The 19,030-nt window shown below is 46.3% G+C and overlaps 1 protein-coding gene across 1 annotated transcript in view; it reads left to right on the top strand.

The window, feature by feature from the left end:
- LOC134067992 (fibronectin type III domain-containing protein 5-like) overlaps positions 1 to 19,030 on the top strand; it is a 47,190-nt gene that overhangs the window by 24,715 nt on the left and 3,445 nt on the right. The window contains exons 2-6 of the mRNA XM_062523485.1: positions 14,499 to 14,614; positions 15,459 to 15,645; positions 17,369 to 17,380; positions 18,502 to 18,591; positions 18,876 to 19,009. Coding sequence (XP_062379469.1) covers positions 14,499 to 14,614; positions 15,459 to 15,645; positions 17,369 to 17,380; positions 18,502 to 18,591; positions 18,876 to 19,009 — 539 coding nt within the window. The remainder of the gene's footprint in view (positions 1 to 14,498; positions 14,615 to 15,458; positions 15,646 to 17,368; positions 17,381 to 18,501; positions 18,592 to 18,875; positions 19,010 to 19,030) is intronic.

The following is a 19,030-nucleotide window of genomic DNA, read 5'->3' as shown; positions in this document are numbered from 1 at the left end:
AGTGGGCTTAGCTGTTTAGGTGTGTGCTTCATTTGTGTACAGTAACGACTGATTTGTAATCATTCAAGAGATAAGAACAAAGGCATATTTCTGTTCCATGTGCTTGCAGGTCAGCCGCGACAATGCGGCTCTTCCATTCCATGTAAAAGTTTCACTTAATGTGACCAAACACATTCTCCGACCTACACCATCAAATTACAAATGCATTGAAGTCCGTGATAACAATACAACACACTGCATTTATTGTTCAGTTGTTTTCATTTAGCTTAATAGCAGATCGGGATCAGTTGTCCCAGGGTGAAAGGCGTCATAATTAATGTCAGGGACTGTGTGTCACTTTAGCAATGACAAATGAAATATTTCTTAAACCTGTTTCACCCTCAGTTTCATTTTCACTCGGACAGTTTAGCCAAGAGGCAGACAGTACCCTAAGTCACGTTCTCTCATTATTAATCAGGACATTCCTAAAACACTGTCCAGAAGTGAAGTGCAGTAACTCACCCTGACTTGACCCAGAGCAGCCATGACTCCTAAGGGTGAGAGTGGGTATCTCTTTTATGGTATTTCTGTGGAGGACACAAACCAGCAGGTGGAGAAGAAGAAATGATTGAGAAATGATCCACCAATATTATCCAGTATAGTCCAGTCAAGGCAAGTTCAAGTTAATTTATGTTGCACATTTCATACACAGAGGTCATTCAATGTGCTTTACATAAACACAAGCAAACAGAAACAGCTTGTAAAAGCATTGAAGGGCAATAGCATGCAATACACAAGGTAAAAGAACATAAAAATGTAAAAAATTTGTAAAAAGTAAAGACATTAAAAAACCATAAAATGATTACTCAGTCATAGCGATACTGGTCAAACACCCAGTGAACAGCTGCACCATTCCAATGTGAAACTGAAAAGATCTGAATATCACTCTCAAAATAATTGGCACAGAAGATGTAGCGACTGATATAGGACTGCAGCCGGCAGTGGGTGGAATCAAGAAAGCTAATTTATAAGAAGTCTGTGGACAAACATGTGGGCAAGATTATTTATACTGTCTGCAGAGCTGAAAAAACCCACTGACCTCTCAAGAGAGGCCCCCCTCAGCCACTCGGCAACAAAATGCAAAAAACATTCTAATATGAGCATCACGGCTGTGCAGTTTCACCAGCAACAATCACGATTCCTTGATACAGCACCATGCTCATGAGATAGTTTCCACCTCACGCGTGCAAATAAGAGTTCTCATGTAACCTAATGGAGCTATAATAACAGATAACAAGCTTTTGGTATAGGCTAGTAGGAAGTTGTTAAGACTTTCTGTGTAGGGTCGGACACTGTTTTTAATAAATGTAATGGACAAATATCTAAGTAATGGAATGTATCCACCAATTCCAGGTTGTACAGGGGGAAAAAAGATGGAGGAAGTTTTCCATTTCCCTTGGCCCCCCACGGCAGCTTCTGTGCAGAACTCACCAGAGATGCTCGGCTCCATTTGAAATGCCGTGCTATTAGACTATTTTCACACATCACCTGAGGAAAACAACATTAATGCAGAGCAGTAATCATTTCTATGCATCTTTGAGCATATTTTCATAATGGCATATTACATGCAGCACCGCATAAAATTGTCTGTATAAATAACGCTAAGGGCTATTGCATTATGACAGTGTCGAGTAAAAAAGCATATACGGTAGAAACCACCAGATACCAGCATCAAAAATATTATCAGAATTGGCATGATCATGCACAGTGGCATGATATGTCAAAACAAAATGTATCACCACCCTTTCACACCATTATTATGGTCTAACACAGTCTTCTATTGTTTTTCCACATCACCCTACTGACAGTGTTGGTTGCAGTGTGAAAAGTTGATGGATTGCTTTCTGAATGTGTGCTCAGCGCTGGTCAATAATTTGAACTGAGGAGTATGAAGGGGGGGAACATTGCATGACTAATAATGCTCTATTGACGAGGGCCTAGAAGTGTATGACAGCAAATCACTGTCATCAGACAATACATATTATGACTAGATGGATCCAACGTCGTGTGGAGAACACAGTGCATTGTATTGTATTGTCTCCCATGTTTGTGTGAGCCTGATGGTGCCGGCACCAGTTGGAGTCGTGGTTGAAGGCGCACAGAGATCTGTGGAGCGTACATGGGTAAAGGTCTCAGGGAGCTCGGAGCAAGACTGGGCTGCACTGATCGATTCCTCCTGGACAGGGATTGACTTTGGTTCAAAAGGTCCCGTCTGAATGGTCAGTGTTTGTGTGTGTTTGTGTATATGTGTGTGTGGGTGTGTGTGTGTTTATCTGAGCACACAGAGGTATGTATGGCAATGTGCTTGTTTTGTGTGTGTGTGTGTGTGTGTGTGTGTGTGTGTGTGTGTGTGTGTGTGTTTGTTCGCATGTGTGTATCCGCATGTAGGCAGTCAAAGAGAACACCTCCAGCTCTAATGTAGCCCACGGGGACAGCAGCTAAAGGATGCCAGCATGCACTCATCAGTACACAGCCAGAGCCCTGCTCCCCTCACACACGGGAGTGGGAAGCATTTCTGTGTGTCTGCGATTGTGTGTGTGTGTGTGTGTGTGAGAGAGAGTGAGAGTGTATGTGTGTGTGTTTGTTTGTGCGTGTGTGTGCGCGTTTGTGTGTGTGTGCGTTTGTGTGTGTGTGTGTGTGTGTGTGTCAACAGACGCGCCGTGGAATGACAAATGTCAGAGAGTGCCAGGCGGCACAAACACACCGAGCCGTTGGCCGCCACGGGGGCCTCTGAGCCTCGACTATTCCGCTGGGGCCGAGAGGAGACAAAAGAGGGACTCGAGGAAGAGAGTACCAGCAGAAAAGAAAGAGAGAGGAGGGGGGGATAGAGTGAGAGAGAGGGAGAAAACAAGAAGAGTAAGATGTCGAGAGTAAGGCAAGAGAAGACACAGAATGGCAGAAATATAGAAATGACAGACAGAAATGGTTGCGTGGCTCAAAGAAAGAACTAAATAACTAACTAACTGGAGAAGGCACATAGAAGAGCAGAGAAAGAGTGATGGTAGGTGAAGAGCTGAAAAACAAAAGGATGGATGGATATGTCGCTCAGATGAAAGGATGAAGGAATGGATGGAGAGGCAGAAGAGTGGAGAGAGAGAGAGCGATGGACTCTAGTGGGGACAAGGGGTTTTAGAGGAGAAGCAGAAGGGCTTATGTGTGGACAGATTGTGGACATGGTCTGGGTACACGCCACTGCCCTACAGTATGTGGTCAGCAGAGATAAGACCGCTCTGCTTCACGCTAACACACTATCCTCTCCACCATGTGCATATGCTGCACTGCGCTGTACCGTCATTTCCTAACTATTAGCCGCGGCTTATACATAGTTTTTGCACCATTTCTTCAGCTATGAAGTTAATACACGGGTGCAATTAATATGTGACCCTGTAAAGCGGAACCAGTCGTTTCGGTAAAATTTAATAAATTATGTATATCGAGGGTATTACACAAACTATCGCTAAGCTAAGATAACCGCATCCAAAGTTGACATGGTTCTCCTTTGTCACGATATGCCAGAAGAGGAGAAATCACCTTTTCAAGCAGCGCGTGCACAACGGGAATGACAGCAAATGTGTTGAATCTTCGCCGGGTTTAACAGTGAAAACGTATGTTTTTCCGTGAAATGCGTTCACGATATGAAACTGTAGACTGTATACAGTCAAATTATGCGAAAACGTGAAATTCAACATTTTAACCCGGAAGTTTGTTATTGTTGATTTTCTCAAAATAACGTTGTGCGCAAAGCGACTGATTTCGCTTTAAATGGTCACATATGGTTTTGTTCTTTTTAACTTGCATAAAACACTGTCCTGTGGCTTATGCACAATGTGGCTAATACACAGGAAATGACTATGTTTGAGTGTATTCAGCTTTTCAGTTTTAAGCCGTGGAGTTCTACATTTGATACCAATTGATGCCAATTGATAGCAACTTCACAAATCACGTTTAACCCAACGGTAGCCGGTGGCTTGTGTGCGTTTGAAACGCATCCATCCTCTTTTGCCTGAGCACACAGAAGGAGGGCGAGTGTGAGCATTAATTATATAAGGTAATGAATAATGAATTGGAGCATTAGCTTGGGTAGCTTCACTCAAGGTGGCGCATTCCTCTCTCTCGCTGCTCTCTCCCAGCCTGTCAGGCGCTGTGTGTTCGCCCAGTCACAAGAGAGGCTCGGCGTGTGTGGGAGGAGGCAGCACGTGTCTGCGTGTGTACATGTGTGAGGGTGTGTATTTATGTCTGTGTGTCTCTCTCTCTGTGTGTGCATGCGTGCATGAGAGAGAGAGAGAAGGAATGTGTGTGTGTGTGTGTGTGTGTGTATGTGTGTGTGTAAACCTGAAGGGAAACTGAATGACAGTGCTAGAGTGTGGTGCAGACAAATGAAGTGAGTGTGTGTGTGTCGGTGAGGTGACAGAGAGAGAATGAGTGATAGTAAAACGTGTGTGTGTGTGGTGGTGGGGAGGGGGGGTCTTTTACACTGCTGTATTCCAGATGGTCTGAGCAGGTGTGGTCTGTTACTGTTTCTGAGACAGATTTGTCTGGGGGATTTACCTGTAGCTCTACACATCTCTTCTCCAGCAGTCTCTCTCTCTCTGTTTTTCTTCTCCTCTTTTTGCTTCAGTCCCACATGTGCTGGCTGCCTCTTCATGGCATGAGAGTCCTCTAAAAGCCCGACAAACAATTCATTAATAGATGATCACACTGCAGTGTGTGTGGATAAGGGAGAGTTCATGTTTCCACTATTGTGCCTTTGGTGGCAACATTTCCAAGGATTTTGGCTTGGTGGTACTTGCTGTAACTAAGAAAATACAAAGGAGAGAAGAGTGTGAGAAAAAGGAGAGAGAGAGAGAGAGAGAGAGAGGGTGGTGGAGAGAGAGAAAGAGAAAGAAAGAGAGAGAAATTGGCGTCTCCTTTGGGCACCAGAGGCACTGTGAAACGTAGCTGTTACGCTCGCCAGGAAATAGCATTCAGACTTGTCACCCTCCAGTGCGTTTTCTCCCCATTCTCCCTTTCTCTCACTCACTCACACGCACACTCTCTCTCTCTCTCTCTCTCTCTTACACTCACTCTCACTCTTACTCTCTCTCTCTCTCTCTCTCTCTCTCTCTCTCTCACACACACACTCTGCTGTCCTCTCCGAGGCAGTGAAGCAGCAGCCAGCTGGTGGCTGTATGCCTGTGACTGTCACGGCATTATGGCTGTGTGACCACAGAGAAAGAGCAGGGGAGCACTGAGAGACAGTAGGAGAGGGTGAGGGGAAAAAAAGCTCCAAAATGAGCTGAGTATCTGGCCCTTGACCATCCCGCGCACAACAGACCATTTCACTCGCTTCAGCACCGTTGAAATAGAAGTGCACTAAAAGAAAAAAAGAACATTAGAGGCGCTGATGCGGAACACGAAGAGAACCAGACCCTGTTCTTCTCCTCGCGTCCGTGTTCTCCACCGTCAGTGTTCTGAACTGACGTCTGAATAGAAGAACGATCGTGAGCCTCACAGGTTATAGGTTTATATTGTTACCTTTGTGTGACAGCCATTTGCCACCACCTTTAGCTTTACAACCAGCCGCCCAACACGTGGGATGAAGACAGAAAAGGTTTACGGCTCCTGTGTTGTGCCCTGAGAGGTGCGGCAGCGCTGAGCAAGACAGAGGAGGCGTACGGCACACACACACACACACACACACACACACACACACCCGTCCTGTCTCCTCTCCTGATGCTCCCTGTCCCCCACCTTGTCCTCCTCATCCTCTTTGGGAATGCAATGTTACACGGCATCGATTTTCATACACTGCCTGCTGACATTTAATTACACTGAGGAGGGCTCTGTTGTGTGCACACATGCGTGTGTGTGTGTGTGTGTGTGTGTGTGTTCTCTGGTGTGTTCAGCCTCTGGTGGTTGGTGGTTAGATTAATCTCAAGAGGGGTAAATATTTCATCCGAACACAGAAAGAGGAAGGCCTGTTAATCGCAGCTCTTGTGCAGAACACGGCAGCTACACATGTGTCTTTGTGTCTGTGTCTGTGTGTGTGTGTGTGTGTGTGTGTGTGTTTGTGTCTGTGTCTGTGTGTGTGTGTGTGTGTGTGAGTAGGCATATGAGTCATTAAGGAGCACGTTGTACTGCATTATAGATCGTCGGTTTTAACCTGTTTATATCTCTAGGAAGAAGTGAGTGAGAAGCAAGAAGATGTGTGTATCTGCAGACTGTAGTGTTTATCTATAGATCGAAGATTTAGCTCCATTCTAACAGGGATTTGGGGGAAAGTAGGCCACAGCATATCTTCAGTCAAATAATCAACAACACTTTCTAAGTCTTGAAACCCATACGTGCATGCGCACATGTGCAGAAAGTAGAAGACTTAGCTTAGACCATGATTTAGCGGTCCTCGGACACGGATTTAAGGGAAAGTAGGCCAAGCAATTCCCCCTCTCCAATAAATCAGGCACAGATCTCCTAATCAGCGTATACAGCTGTACACAACTCTGTGGTCAGGACTTTGGGTTCCGCTGTGGACTTCTTACAGTGGCCATAATTACAGTAGCCAGAGGTGCGAAGTGCTGCTGTGCGTGCGGAGAGAACAGAGTCCCTCTCTCTCTCTCTCTCTCTCTCTCTCTCTCTCTCTCTCTCTCTCTCTCTCTCTCTCTCTGGGGCTGGCTGTGAGCCCGTGCGCGTGGGGAGAGAGAGCGTGCGGGTGCTGAGCGGCCCACTCTGAAGGACGCGGATCGGGACGTGGCTCGCCTCGCCTCGGCTCCTGCCAGCAGAGGTCAGGGAGGCGGAGTGAGTCATCGGCGGAGAGCGCTGGAAATAGAACTCCTCCAATACTGATGGACAGGTGGAGGGGGGAGTAGGGTGGAGGGTGGGGGGTAAGGAGGGGGGAGGGTGACGGTGCATCCCCGCTGGCAGTGGATTACTCAGCGCTAAGCTGCCCGATGAGGGAGCGAGGACTCACACAGCAACGGCACCGATCAAACACTCCCATCCACAGGCGTGGATTTAGGAGGTAGGGGTGCGTCTCCACTCTCTCAATAATAGACTAAAATAACGCTGAGAGAAGGTGAGTCACCACACCAAGTGCGTGAGAGACCTCAGAGTCCAACCGAGATGTGTCTCCCACAAGTCGGTATGATGCCCCCCTTCATCTCTATTCACAGTTCAAAGTCACAGGGCACAGACATAGGCCGAGCTGCGTGGTGCGCTTTTATTTGTATGCGCCACTGAAGTACATAAAGCCTTGTAATGCCACACAACAAGGTGTATCATCCCAGGTAATGCAATATACTCCGGAGCTATTAGGTAATTACAGGTGGGAGCAGCATGTGACAGGAGGCCCTCCTCTTTGTATGACCCTACTTACAGCTCATGTCACGTCCACTTGCTCCGTCAGACAGAGAGAGAGAGAGAGGGATAGAGAGAGAGGGAGAGACAGAGAGAGAGAGATACCAATGGCTGATGAATTTTCCAGCCCAGCGTCTGTATTTCATGTTTACAAGCCATGTGTCTGGGGAGGTATTAGGGATTCAGAATCCCTCTTTGTGATTGCATGCGATTGATTAGGATTTTATCATTTGCCAAACAAATTTGCATTGCTAATTAATATTTACCTGCATGAATTACTCTCCCGCCATGTCTTGAATTGGGTCGAAATGCGCTCAAATGTTAATATTTGTCCTCTTTGCATGAAAAGATTTTTTAATAAATCTTGGGAAATGTTTCCAGTTGCCCACGTGCATGTATTATGAATTCTAAGTGTGGAGGAGAGAGACAGGGAGGGTATAACAAGAAAGGGAACTACAATCAGCAATGTTTGTGCCGTCATTCAAATTTAACATGGAGCCATGTTGTGTCTCCCTGGTGGCTTCTTTCATATCTGAACAACAGCTTAATAATTGAATAGCAGCTTTAGTTGCCAAATGGGACACATTATGGCTTCCTGTTATGTCTTCTCTCTCTCTCTCTCTCTTAGTAACTTTAGTGCAAACACTTGCACATTAGAAGCTCATTTTTATTCATGATGCAGTCTGGCCTTATATTCAGCATCATTTACATTGAGCCACTTGTTCCATGTCTGTTACGCCATTTGAATCATGTGTTTTCTCTAGAGCACGTAAGACATATGCTGTGACTTCGCAAGACTAACCTAAGTGTTTGTTTGTTTGTGTGTGTGTATGTGTTTGACATGTGCAAATGTTTGTCATGTGCACAGGGAATAAGCATGAAACGCCACTCACGTCACCACCGAGGAGAAGTCCTCTATTTCCCCTTAGCCGTCCAACTGTTCCCCCATTAGCACCTAGCAAGCGTTTTGCTAATGAACTTGTGCTAATGAGTCCCCGGTGTCTCTCTGGAGGGCTGGCGAGAGCTGACAATGTGTAAAATTAATCTCCCGTGTCCCTTTATGATCTCCTCATAATGCAGCCCTAGTGAGCACGCTTAGCTTAGCGCGGTGGCTTTTACCGTCCCCCGGGGGGCGCCACCGGTTCCCATCCCTCTGCACGTCAGGATGTCAGGGGCCACCGGATAGAGTGGGCAGGGGTCAGCCAGTCAACTAGGAGACCCAGTTGAGGAGATCTACTCTAGGGGAGAGGGGACAGTGAGTACTGGGACTGCCGTACACTATATGCTACAGAGACTCGGTACGTTGGACAAGAACTGCTAAGGTAGAGGTGAGATGTACTGTAGATGACCTGTGGTAGGACACTGGAACATGATGTGGTAGGACACTGAGACAGAGACACAAAGAGGATGAACATAGATATTTTTAAAAAGATACAAAAAAAAAGAAACTCCGAACGCCGTAAGATGAATGATTCCAAGATGTGGGATATAGGGCAGGCGAGGACGGACGCGAGGACAAGGGGACAAGGGGGACACACAGAACGTGGCGACGGGACGAGAGCTTCGGGCCAATCCCACAAAATGCTGGGACAGCGGTCAGCATGCCGCAGTGCCTCAAGCTGCGCCAGCTGCACTTCCTGGTGGACCCGCTCCATATGATATGACTCACTCGGCTCTGCACGCTGTGCTGTCAGGGCCAGGAGGGAGAGAGCGGTGTTCCCCCTGAGTCAAAACGCTGGATTAAGACACAGGCAGCCCTCAGATTCAGATTAAGTGGATTAACGCTGATGTTGAGCAGGGTTGGTTTACAGTGTCATGCATGCACTGACTAGGTGAATATGCGGCCTAGAATGCGTCTTTGATTCTATGAATGTGAATGAAGAGTTTACGTAGGAGTGAAGTGAGCCAGGTAGTTGTGGATGGATTTTATGATGATATGACACCAGGTGCACAGGTGCACACCTGTCCTAATGGTAATGTGTCCTCTGAGTTCTGCACACACACACACACACACACACACACACACTGAAATGTGGACACCTGGGTTTCTTTATCAGCTTTGGCACCCCGGTGACAGTTTGTTTTCACAGCAGTGCTGCCTTGGCATAGTGCAGCAGGTGATAGGCTAATAACATCTCTCCTCATTAGACAGCAGTGTGTGTGTGTGTGTGTGTGTGTGTGTGTGTGCGCGCACGTGTGTGACTCAGAGGGTTGACAAGGACTGTTGCAAAGTCAAACTATCCTTCATGTTTCCAAACTGACCAATGTGTCTAAATGCAGACATCTGTCTTGGGGTTTGGGCATTTGTGTGTGTGTGTGTGTGTGTCCTGTGAATGGAGGCACATCTGTCCATGCTTTCATTAGCTGTGACACTGCGAGTCTGCAGTTCTCTGAAATCTACTGTGGCATCAGGTCAGCTACACTGTCACATCCTGAGCCCCTCTACAGAGGACGTATGTGTGTGTGTGTGTGTGTGTGTGTGTGTGTTTGTGTGTGTGCGCACATTTGTGTGTGTGTGTGCCCATTTGTGTGTGTGTGTGTGTTTGTGTGTGTATTCCATGAATAGAGACACATCTGTCTGTGCTGTCATTAGCTGTAACACTGGGAGTTTGCAGCTCTCTGAGATCTACTGTGGCAGCAGGTCAGCGTCGCTGTCACACCCTCTCTGCAGAGGACGTGTGTGAGCGTGTCTGTTTGCATGACGTCTGTCACCTCCTAGGACGCACGCTATAGGCTCACTGTGAGGACTTGATCTGGAGTGCATTATGCAATGCTGCAGAGCACAATGTTGTGTGAAGGACAACAATGCCATTACAAATCAGGCACTTTGATTGGTGACAAAGATGGGTGTATATTGGTGTTTGTTCTAAAGATGAAAGTACACGGGCATCATTAAGTAAGTAAGTAAGTAAGCATTTTGTTTATATAGCACATTTTTCATGCAGAGTGCAACACAAAGCGCTCCCAGCCAGTAACCATTACTTGCGATTGAATAGATTTTGAGTGGTTTCCAAAAGAATGTTTCCAAAACCATTCTGATGGCACATAGCCGCTTAAGGGTGAACAGCGCTTCTGCTGCACTCTGAGCAGGTTGTGTTCCCCTTGTAATATAGACCTAGTGGCCCCACTGGACTTTTACGGAAAATAAGAGTTTTGGACACCATCCATGTAACCATCCATGTACAATAAATGTTGAGCGAAGGGTTGCTGGTAGAGGATGATGATGTCTAAATGTACTTTCTACTAAGATAAAAGGCACGACTGTCACTCACTCGCACGCACACGCACACACACAGGCACACATGCAGTCGGGTACACACACACACATAGGCAGACACACATAGACAGCATGCACACACACACACACACACACACACACACACACACACAGAAACACATGCACATGCACATACACACACACAGGCGCACACACACAAAACACACACATATAAACACACACACAGGCAAGCTCACATGCACGAGTAGGAGATGGAGACAAATTGATTTCTGTGGAGAATGTGCAGGACTGAGCGGCGGTCATATTTTGGTGTAGTTTGTTTAATGATAGTTTAATGGTTATTGTTAATGGTTATTGTTATCATTGAGGGCTACGTGCATTTGGACAAAAGCGTCTATTGAGACTCATAAACATATCTCTTAGGGAGCTCTCAATTTGTAGATGTGTAGTGCTTAAAGAAAAGGTAGCCTAGCCTATCTCTGGATCCACTTTGTATTTTCCTATTCGGTTGATTGATTGACCTGTTGCTGTAATCAAGGGTTTCATCAACCTTTGCCGGCCAATGAGCTGTGAGGAGAGGAGAGTGTGGAGGTATGAGGAGGCGGGAGATGGGAGATGGCTAGTGTGAAGATTCGTGGCTGCTGCTGCTGCTTCTTAAACACCCACAGGAGGAGAGGAAATAAGATGGCTATCTGGAAGGCTCACTAAAACCTCATTTAGCTTCCAGTCGCATTTATCAAACTGACAGGGCGCGGGGAAAACACATGGGAAACACATACTGTAGCGTCTACAGTACAGCAGTCTGTGTGCAGCACCGCGTGTGGTAAACACAGAGATGGCAAATGTACACTTCACACTCAAGTAGAATAGCGACAGATAGGCCTACTTGTGCTAAGAAAAAAAGACTGGTAAAGGACTGATTCAACTTCTTTACTCAAGTGAAAACATGGGCTCTGAAATGTACTCAACGTTTAAAAGTAAGAAGTATTTTAGCCTGTCTAATGGACTTTTTACAAGCTGTTTCTAGGCAAAGCTCTCTGCAATGCTAGCCTCATGTCACAGAAGCACAATTTTACATTCTGATGAAGCTTTATTGGCCCAAATCAATTCAGCCAAGACCAGTTTAAGTGTAAACTGGCTCTTTAGTTAGTCTAAATTAGTTGGACGTCAAGCTTGCACTGGGATTTTCACCTGAAATAACATTTTTAGCCTACCTGTGATCATTCATCCACACTTTTCTTTCATTTAATCCACATTCTCCTTTTTCTCTTATGTGCCAATTTATATCATCTTCACTGGTGCTCTCCAGTTAAACATGGTTTTGACATACAACAGTAATGTTTCAGTCTTGCTAAACATTGGAATCAATTGAGCATGCGCAACATGCCCAACATCAGCTTACAGTATATCTGTAGATAAGGGCATAGGCATAGGCTTACACATTCTCGTTTTGGCAGAGGTGGAAAAGTCCAGCCTCAAAAAGTAAAAGTCCTACCACATATTTGTGCCAACCATTCATTTAAACCAGCTGATTCTAATTAACTCAACTCTTCAGCTAGGTAGAGCAGCTAATTAGTGAGAACACCTGTGTTAAGTGCACCGTACAACCAATACATGGTTGGATTTTTACTTTCTGAAGCTGGACTTTTCCACCTCTGCATTTGTGTACTGTAAGTATGATATTATGATGTGTGACAGTTTTAAGTGATAGACAATTTGTCACCATCCCCTACTTTTGCAACTCTTGGGTATGTAAATGAGTGTGCATGTGTGTGTGTTTGCTTTTGTATATGTACTCCTGTGTGTGTGTGTGTGTGTGTGTGTGTGTGCATGCCTGTGTGTGTGCTGCATGCATCTGTGTGTGTATCTTTACATGTGTGTGCTTGTGTGTGGGTGTGTTCATGTGTGTGCGTGTGTATGCATGTGTGTGCGTGCATGCATGTGTGTAATCATACGCATAACATTTGGTGCAGATCAGAACATCTCAGCCAAAGACAGTAGCAACTAAAGCGGGTTGTGGGAATGAGGGGTTATGATAATGGGCTAGGAGGTTGATGTGGGCCCTTGAGAGAACATACAGAAGCACAAACATTTTGTCTTCTTATCTTATTTAGCAAAAACTGTATTTTGGCTTTCGATTGGGTCCAGTGCAGGGGAGGAATCGCTTATTTTCCGATGTCTATGTGGGCTACATGCTCACAAGGTTTCATGTGCCCCAGTGTTTTGGTGACCCGGAGTCACTGACCAAAAATTCAGAACATGAACGGAAAATATATACATATGTTTACAGCTCCATGTAAAAAATGTAGGGGAGTGAAAGTAATGCCAGGAAAATAAATACTCCAGTAGATTAGGCTACAGATACCTGAAAATGCTACTGGAGTACAGTAACAAAGTATGTACTTCGTCACCTTCCACCTCAGGGAAAACATACAGTATCTAAGTCTACAGACTTCTCCATACCGCATACATTTCTCACACACCACCATCTAAATCTGTCTTAATGAATGATCAATTTCTCAACACAGCAACTACGCATTCATCACAATCAACCAGTCGCTGCACATTCAGAACTCTAAACATTATATTTGTCCTCACAATCCAAGGCAATCTGCAGTCCACTCTGCACCCTCATCCTCAAAGTGTATGCTATCTTACTGCGAGTATACAACACAACGTCCACATAAAATCTATTCAGCCGCCGTCCATCCATCCATTTGTTATCAAGAGCAATTACAACATGCCTCTTACTCGGCAATTCATCGAAAAGTTTGAATGCTGACTAAACTGGCCCAACTCTGCGCTGATTTATCCAAGAGGTCCTTCTAGATCATTCCACAGAGAGCCACTATCTCTCTATTAATCTCCCCATCCTCTGCTCTCCTTCCCCGAGGATCTATCCATCCTCAGTGTTTGGGTATCGTGTATCATGATGTCCAGGAAGTGCTTATCGCTCCAGGTTGTGCAGGCGGAGAGGGACCTCTAAATGAGAAGACAGATGGAGCTCTTTTATCCCCCCTCATAGTTTCTATGTTGCATTTTACCCAAATAAATTAGAGGGAAATGTTGGTATTTGTACAAGGCTTTTGCAATGTCAGCATTCACAAGTTGGTGCAGTCAATTAACATAAAACTGTCGTTCTTATGAAAAATACTACAAACGGTAGCCATTATCGTTAGAAAGAGTTCTAAGACTAAAACAATCAAAGTCTTTCAAAACACTTCCAGCCCAACCGATATCAATGTTATATGAAGTCCTTTAGAGTCTGTTGCAGGATAATCCTCAGCTTTATGAGGCTTTATCAGATGGACAAGAGAATGACACTACAGGGCCCCTCACACAAATGATCTCGAGAGGAAACTCATATCCCAAAACCTTCGGGAAGAAGAAATGATCAGGGAAACCAAGCAGAGAGATACACATGTACGTGCTACAAACAGACCTGACATCTGCTTGCTCTAGGTCTAGCATGTCTGTCTTACATGTATGCTTTGGTATATGAGCAAGAGAGCGCGAGAGAGCGAATGACTGTGTGTGTGCATGTGTGTGTGTGCGTGCGTGTGTGTGTGTGTGTGTGTGTGTGTGTGAGTGAGTGAGACAAACACGTACTATGAGATCCCAGCCACTGCTGGTTCCACTTCCACTCTGGCCTCTACCTGTCTATCAGGCGCGCGCGCGCACACACACGCACACACACACACACGCACACGCACACGCACACGCACACGCACACGCACACGCACACAGGTACCAAACCCTATGTTTTCCACCCGGTGCTCCAACCATCAGAGAGAAAAACAAACATATTTTACTACTACTTCTACTCCGACACACACACACACTGCAACGTTCGCTAACACACACCTCTTGTTTGTTTGTGCGTCATCAGACAGTTTGACGGCTCCTGTCAATGTGACGATCAGAGAGCTAGAGGCCAACTCCGGCGTGGTCACATGGGACATCCCAGAGGGGGACCCTGTCATCGGCTTTGCCATCACCCAGCAGGTAAGAGCGATGAGAGGACGCCCCACAACAGGAGAGAGAGGGGGGCAATGCAAGAGATAGATAGAGCCTCAAGAGAAGAAAGGACGACAGAAAAAAAGTGAAGTCAAGCAGGAGTGAAAACTTCCAGAAAGAAACAGATAGAGTCAGAGGAACAGGAGATAGAGGAAGGCAGTGTGTGTGTGTGTGTGTGTGTGTTTGTGCTTGCGTGTGTTAAAAGGTAGGAGATTAATTAGCTGCTGTCAGCGCGCGTTAGCCCGCCGTCGCTCCTGTCCTCCCTGTCGCCACGGCAATTGTTTCCCAAGACGTTGCGGGGGGGCGGCGGCGGGCGGATGAGTGGCGCCCCCATTGGAGTACCCATCACCGTGGCGACTGCTGTGTGATGACAGCTGTTTAAAGCGGAAGTGGGATATTACTCCAGGCGCCGCGCGGTTGGGGGAACGCCTGACAGCGTAAATCTGCGCGCCCTCATCTACTCTACTCTCCGCGTCTGTCAGCAAGATATACAGTCGCCCACCAGCCGGCAGACCACGGGCTGGCGGAACACAAAAATGCACGCACATCCACAAATATCATTACACAGCACTACACATAATATACTGTATGCATGCAACACTTTTGGTGGCGGAAACTTCCAGAAGCCACATACATACAGTACAGTAGAACTTACAATAGATGCATGATAAATTGATAAGTTTTTTTAAACCTTTGAAATGGATTGTTCTAGCAGCTGTCTGCTTTGGTATGTAAATTGAAGTATGAGCGTGTGTGTTCCACAGTGTGAAATGAGTGAGTGTTTTATGCTCCAAACATGTGATCTCGAGCTCTCTGTCCTCTCCTGGTGCAGAAGAAGGATGTGCGCATGCTACGCTTCATCCAGGAAGTGAACACGACCACCCGTAGCTGTGCATTATGGGACTTGGAGGAGGAGACCGACTACATAGTGCATGTGCAGTCCATTGGTACAAACGGGCCCAGTCCTCCCAGCCAGCCATTACTGTTCCGCACACCCGCAGAAGCTGAGACACCCACGAGTCAAGGTACACACACGTGCGCACGCACACACACGCACGCACACACACACACACACACACACACACACACACACACACACACACACACACACACACACACACACACACACACACACACACACACACACACACACACACACACACACACACACACACACACACACACACACACACACACACACACACACACACACACACACACACACACACTTGGGTAACATAACAGTGAACTGTGAACATAACCCTGGTGAATTTGAAAAAATATCCAAAATCCTAAATGTTTTCGAGTGCTCGTTTGTTCCATTTTCCAGAGCAAGGTAACAGTCATTTCACACACGTCACCTCACTCTGCCTTGAGTATGGCCGACGAGGACACTCACATGAAGCATTTATAGCACAGAGTGGCGAGAGTGACTCACACACACACACACACACACACACACACACACACACACACACTCATGAGCTCAAGGTCTGTCCCTGTCAAGTATAACACAGAGCCTGCACTCATTACAGAACCAACAAAGCACACGTACTGTACACTATGAGCGCATATCCAGCTCAAAGTGTTGTGACTCCTGTGAAATGTTAGCCTGGCTAACGCCTCCCACTTCTCAAATGAGACGTGGTCTGGCAACCAGACGTTCATTTTCTCGTATTTGAAAAAATGCCCAGATCCGTTCATTGGGCGCCACGGATGTCTATCAAATGCGCATAGCTCACCCAACTCGTTCGTATGCAACGCTAAGGGCTGCCGTAAATCCTTTGGCGTCGAATGTAGACGCAAGAGGGCAACGGAAACTTCTCGGATGTTCTGTGATTGGTTCGCCAACATCAGGCGAACATTTGGGCGTTAGTTTCCAGACTGGCTTAGCAGCGGGATTGAAATCACCGCGCAAGGCAGTATGGGAAAACCCAGGCTAGTGAAATGTCTTTGTTTAGAGGAATTACAACTTTGGTATCCTTTACGGTCAAGTACTGTCGTCCATAATGTGCTGATACTGTTAGGAATCGGCTCAAAAACTGGCATCCAGTGGGAACGTTCACAGCGCCTGAACAAGTTTGATCCACTCGACCCATTCCATCCAAATGATGTAACTGCCAATTGGCAGGACATGACCACACACAGACGTGACATTATTCATCATGGAGCGCTCTGTGTGTTTTCTGTGAACTGGTCGCATTACTCACAAGAGCCCCAAATGAACGCCCGGAAAGCGAATAACAGTGATCTGTGTTGTAACGCAACAATTTCGCCCCAAACACAATTATCTGTTGCTCTCGCTGCTGTCTGTGCCTGTTTCAGGGTGGGTGTCGTGACAAACTCGAGAACTCTTGTCAGTTCCTCTCTTTTTCCTGTCTGCCTTTGTGTTCTTGCCATTCCTCCTCTAAACAAGTTTTTCTGCGAGATCAAAGCGGAGGAGAGGCAGATGGGATGGGAAGAGCGAGGGGAGGCCTCATCAGACGGAGCCCGCAGATAAAAGAGAAAAGATGGGGAAATGATGAGGAAATGAAGGGTCTGAGAGCAAGGCATGACACACATACATGAACACACACACACACACGCACGCACGCACACACACACGCACGCGCACACACACACACACACATACACACACAAGGGGCTTAGCACAACGCTGCTGACAGCAGCTCCTGGATCTTGTCAAATGTGTAAAAGAAATGCCTGTGAGACACACACACACACACAAGAATGTGCATGCAGGCAAACACAAAGGCAAGAAAGCCAAAAAAACACTATCACACACAGAGAGAGGGAGAAAGAGACAGACAGACAGACAAACCGACAGACAGACAGACGTACACACACACACACAAAGTTAACAAAAGAGAGAAATAAAGGAAACAACACTCTGACAAACGGAACAAAAATGTACAAGAAGATCAAAAGTTTTGAAATCTAGATGAGGTTTCAGCCTCTTTGAGTTAGGCAGTTGAAATCTTCTGATAAAGATACTGTGTGCCTGATGAAAAACTATGCACATCCTGCAAGTTGGCAGCAAGCCTACACATTTTAGATCCAATTAATGACAACAAGAGTAATAACTGTGAGCCAATGTATATTTGACTATAGTCATTTTACTGTAGAAAATACAATTTGTTAATCTAATGCGGGCCACCCTCGGTTTCATTAAATTTCTCAATTCTACCTTACACGCCATAACTGCCCACTAACACTTCAATAATTGAACTGTGCAGTAGTGCGTGAAACCTATGCATACATTCATGGAGGCTGCCCCACAGTTTTGGTCTTTGAGGATATTAATGATAGTCATGGACTTTCATTGAACACTCCCAGTTCAATCGATTCCACCCTGGGCCATGACTCCCTCCCTCCCCGACTCCCCCGTCTCTCTCCCTGCAAACCCCCGGTGGACAGATCCTATCCTATCCAGCGTCAGCTCGGACAGCATTCACGACACACACACACACACACACACACACACTCTCCGTCTCTGCCTCTCTGACAGCAAGCACACACAGGGGCTAATTGGGGTGTTTGCCGTTTCCCCCCCCTGCGCAAAAAAAAAAAAAGCACTGACAACCCCGGAGTCGGATTAATTGTGGAAGCCGCACACGCCGCGGCGTTCCCTGGCCTCCCATTCGCGCGGAATGTTAAAAAGCAGGCATCAGAACGCGCCGCGCTGATTGAAGTGAAGGGGGCTACAGCGCAGGGGCCTCGGCGGGAGGAATTGAGAAATCAGTCTCCCAAATGGAGAGAGTCAAAGGCTGATGATCTCATTTTAGAATCAAGAGTTCAGCGAGTTCACTGGGCTCCATTTTTTTTTTCATTTAAGCTTACGTGTAGTGATGTGCACTTCGCTTCTACTTCCACAGACGAGGTTACCATGGAGGAGGTGGGACAAGCCAATCAGCTGAGGGCAGGGGAGATCATCATCATCGTCGTGGTGCTCATTATGTGGGCAGGTAAGGGATGGGATGGATGGCTCCAAAGTTGGCCTACTGCTGATTGTATGAGTAACTTAATAGTGCATTGTTTTCAATGCATGAACAAGGGTCATACAGGGATGGATTAAATGTATTAAGTATCGGTTTAAGGGGTTCTGAGGTTTTTGAAGTATTTCAAAGGGTAGTTCTTTTTGATCTTTCTTTATACATAAATGTGGCCCACAGCCACAGAAACATATTGACGAAATATACAGACATGGTATATTCTGATATAATTTCTTCTTTTTTCCTGCTGCTTTTAGGTGTGATCGCTCTCTTTTGCCGTCAGTATGATATAATCAAAGACAACGAGCCCAACACCAACAAAGACAAAGCCAAGACCTCCTCCGAGTGTAGTACCCCTGAACACCCCTCAGGGGGGCTGTTGCGCAGTAAGGTATAACCCTGCTCCCCTTCT

Source organism: Sardina pilchardus, chromosome 20 (assembly GCF_963854185.1).
Source record: "Sardina pilchardus chromosome 20, fSarPil1.1, whole genome shotgun sequence".
Taxonomy (NCBI): Eukaryota; Metazoa; Chordata; class Actinopteri; order Clupeiformes; family Clupeidae; genus Sardina; species Sardina pilchardus.
This window is presented reverse-complemented; position numbering and strand designations above follow the sequence as displayed.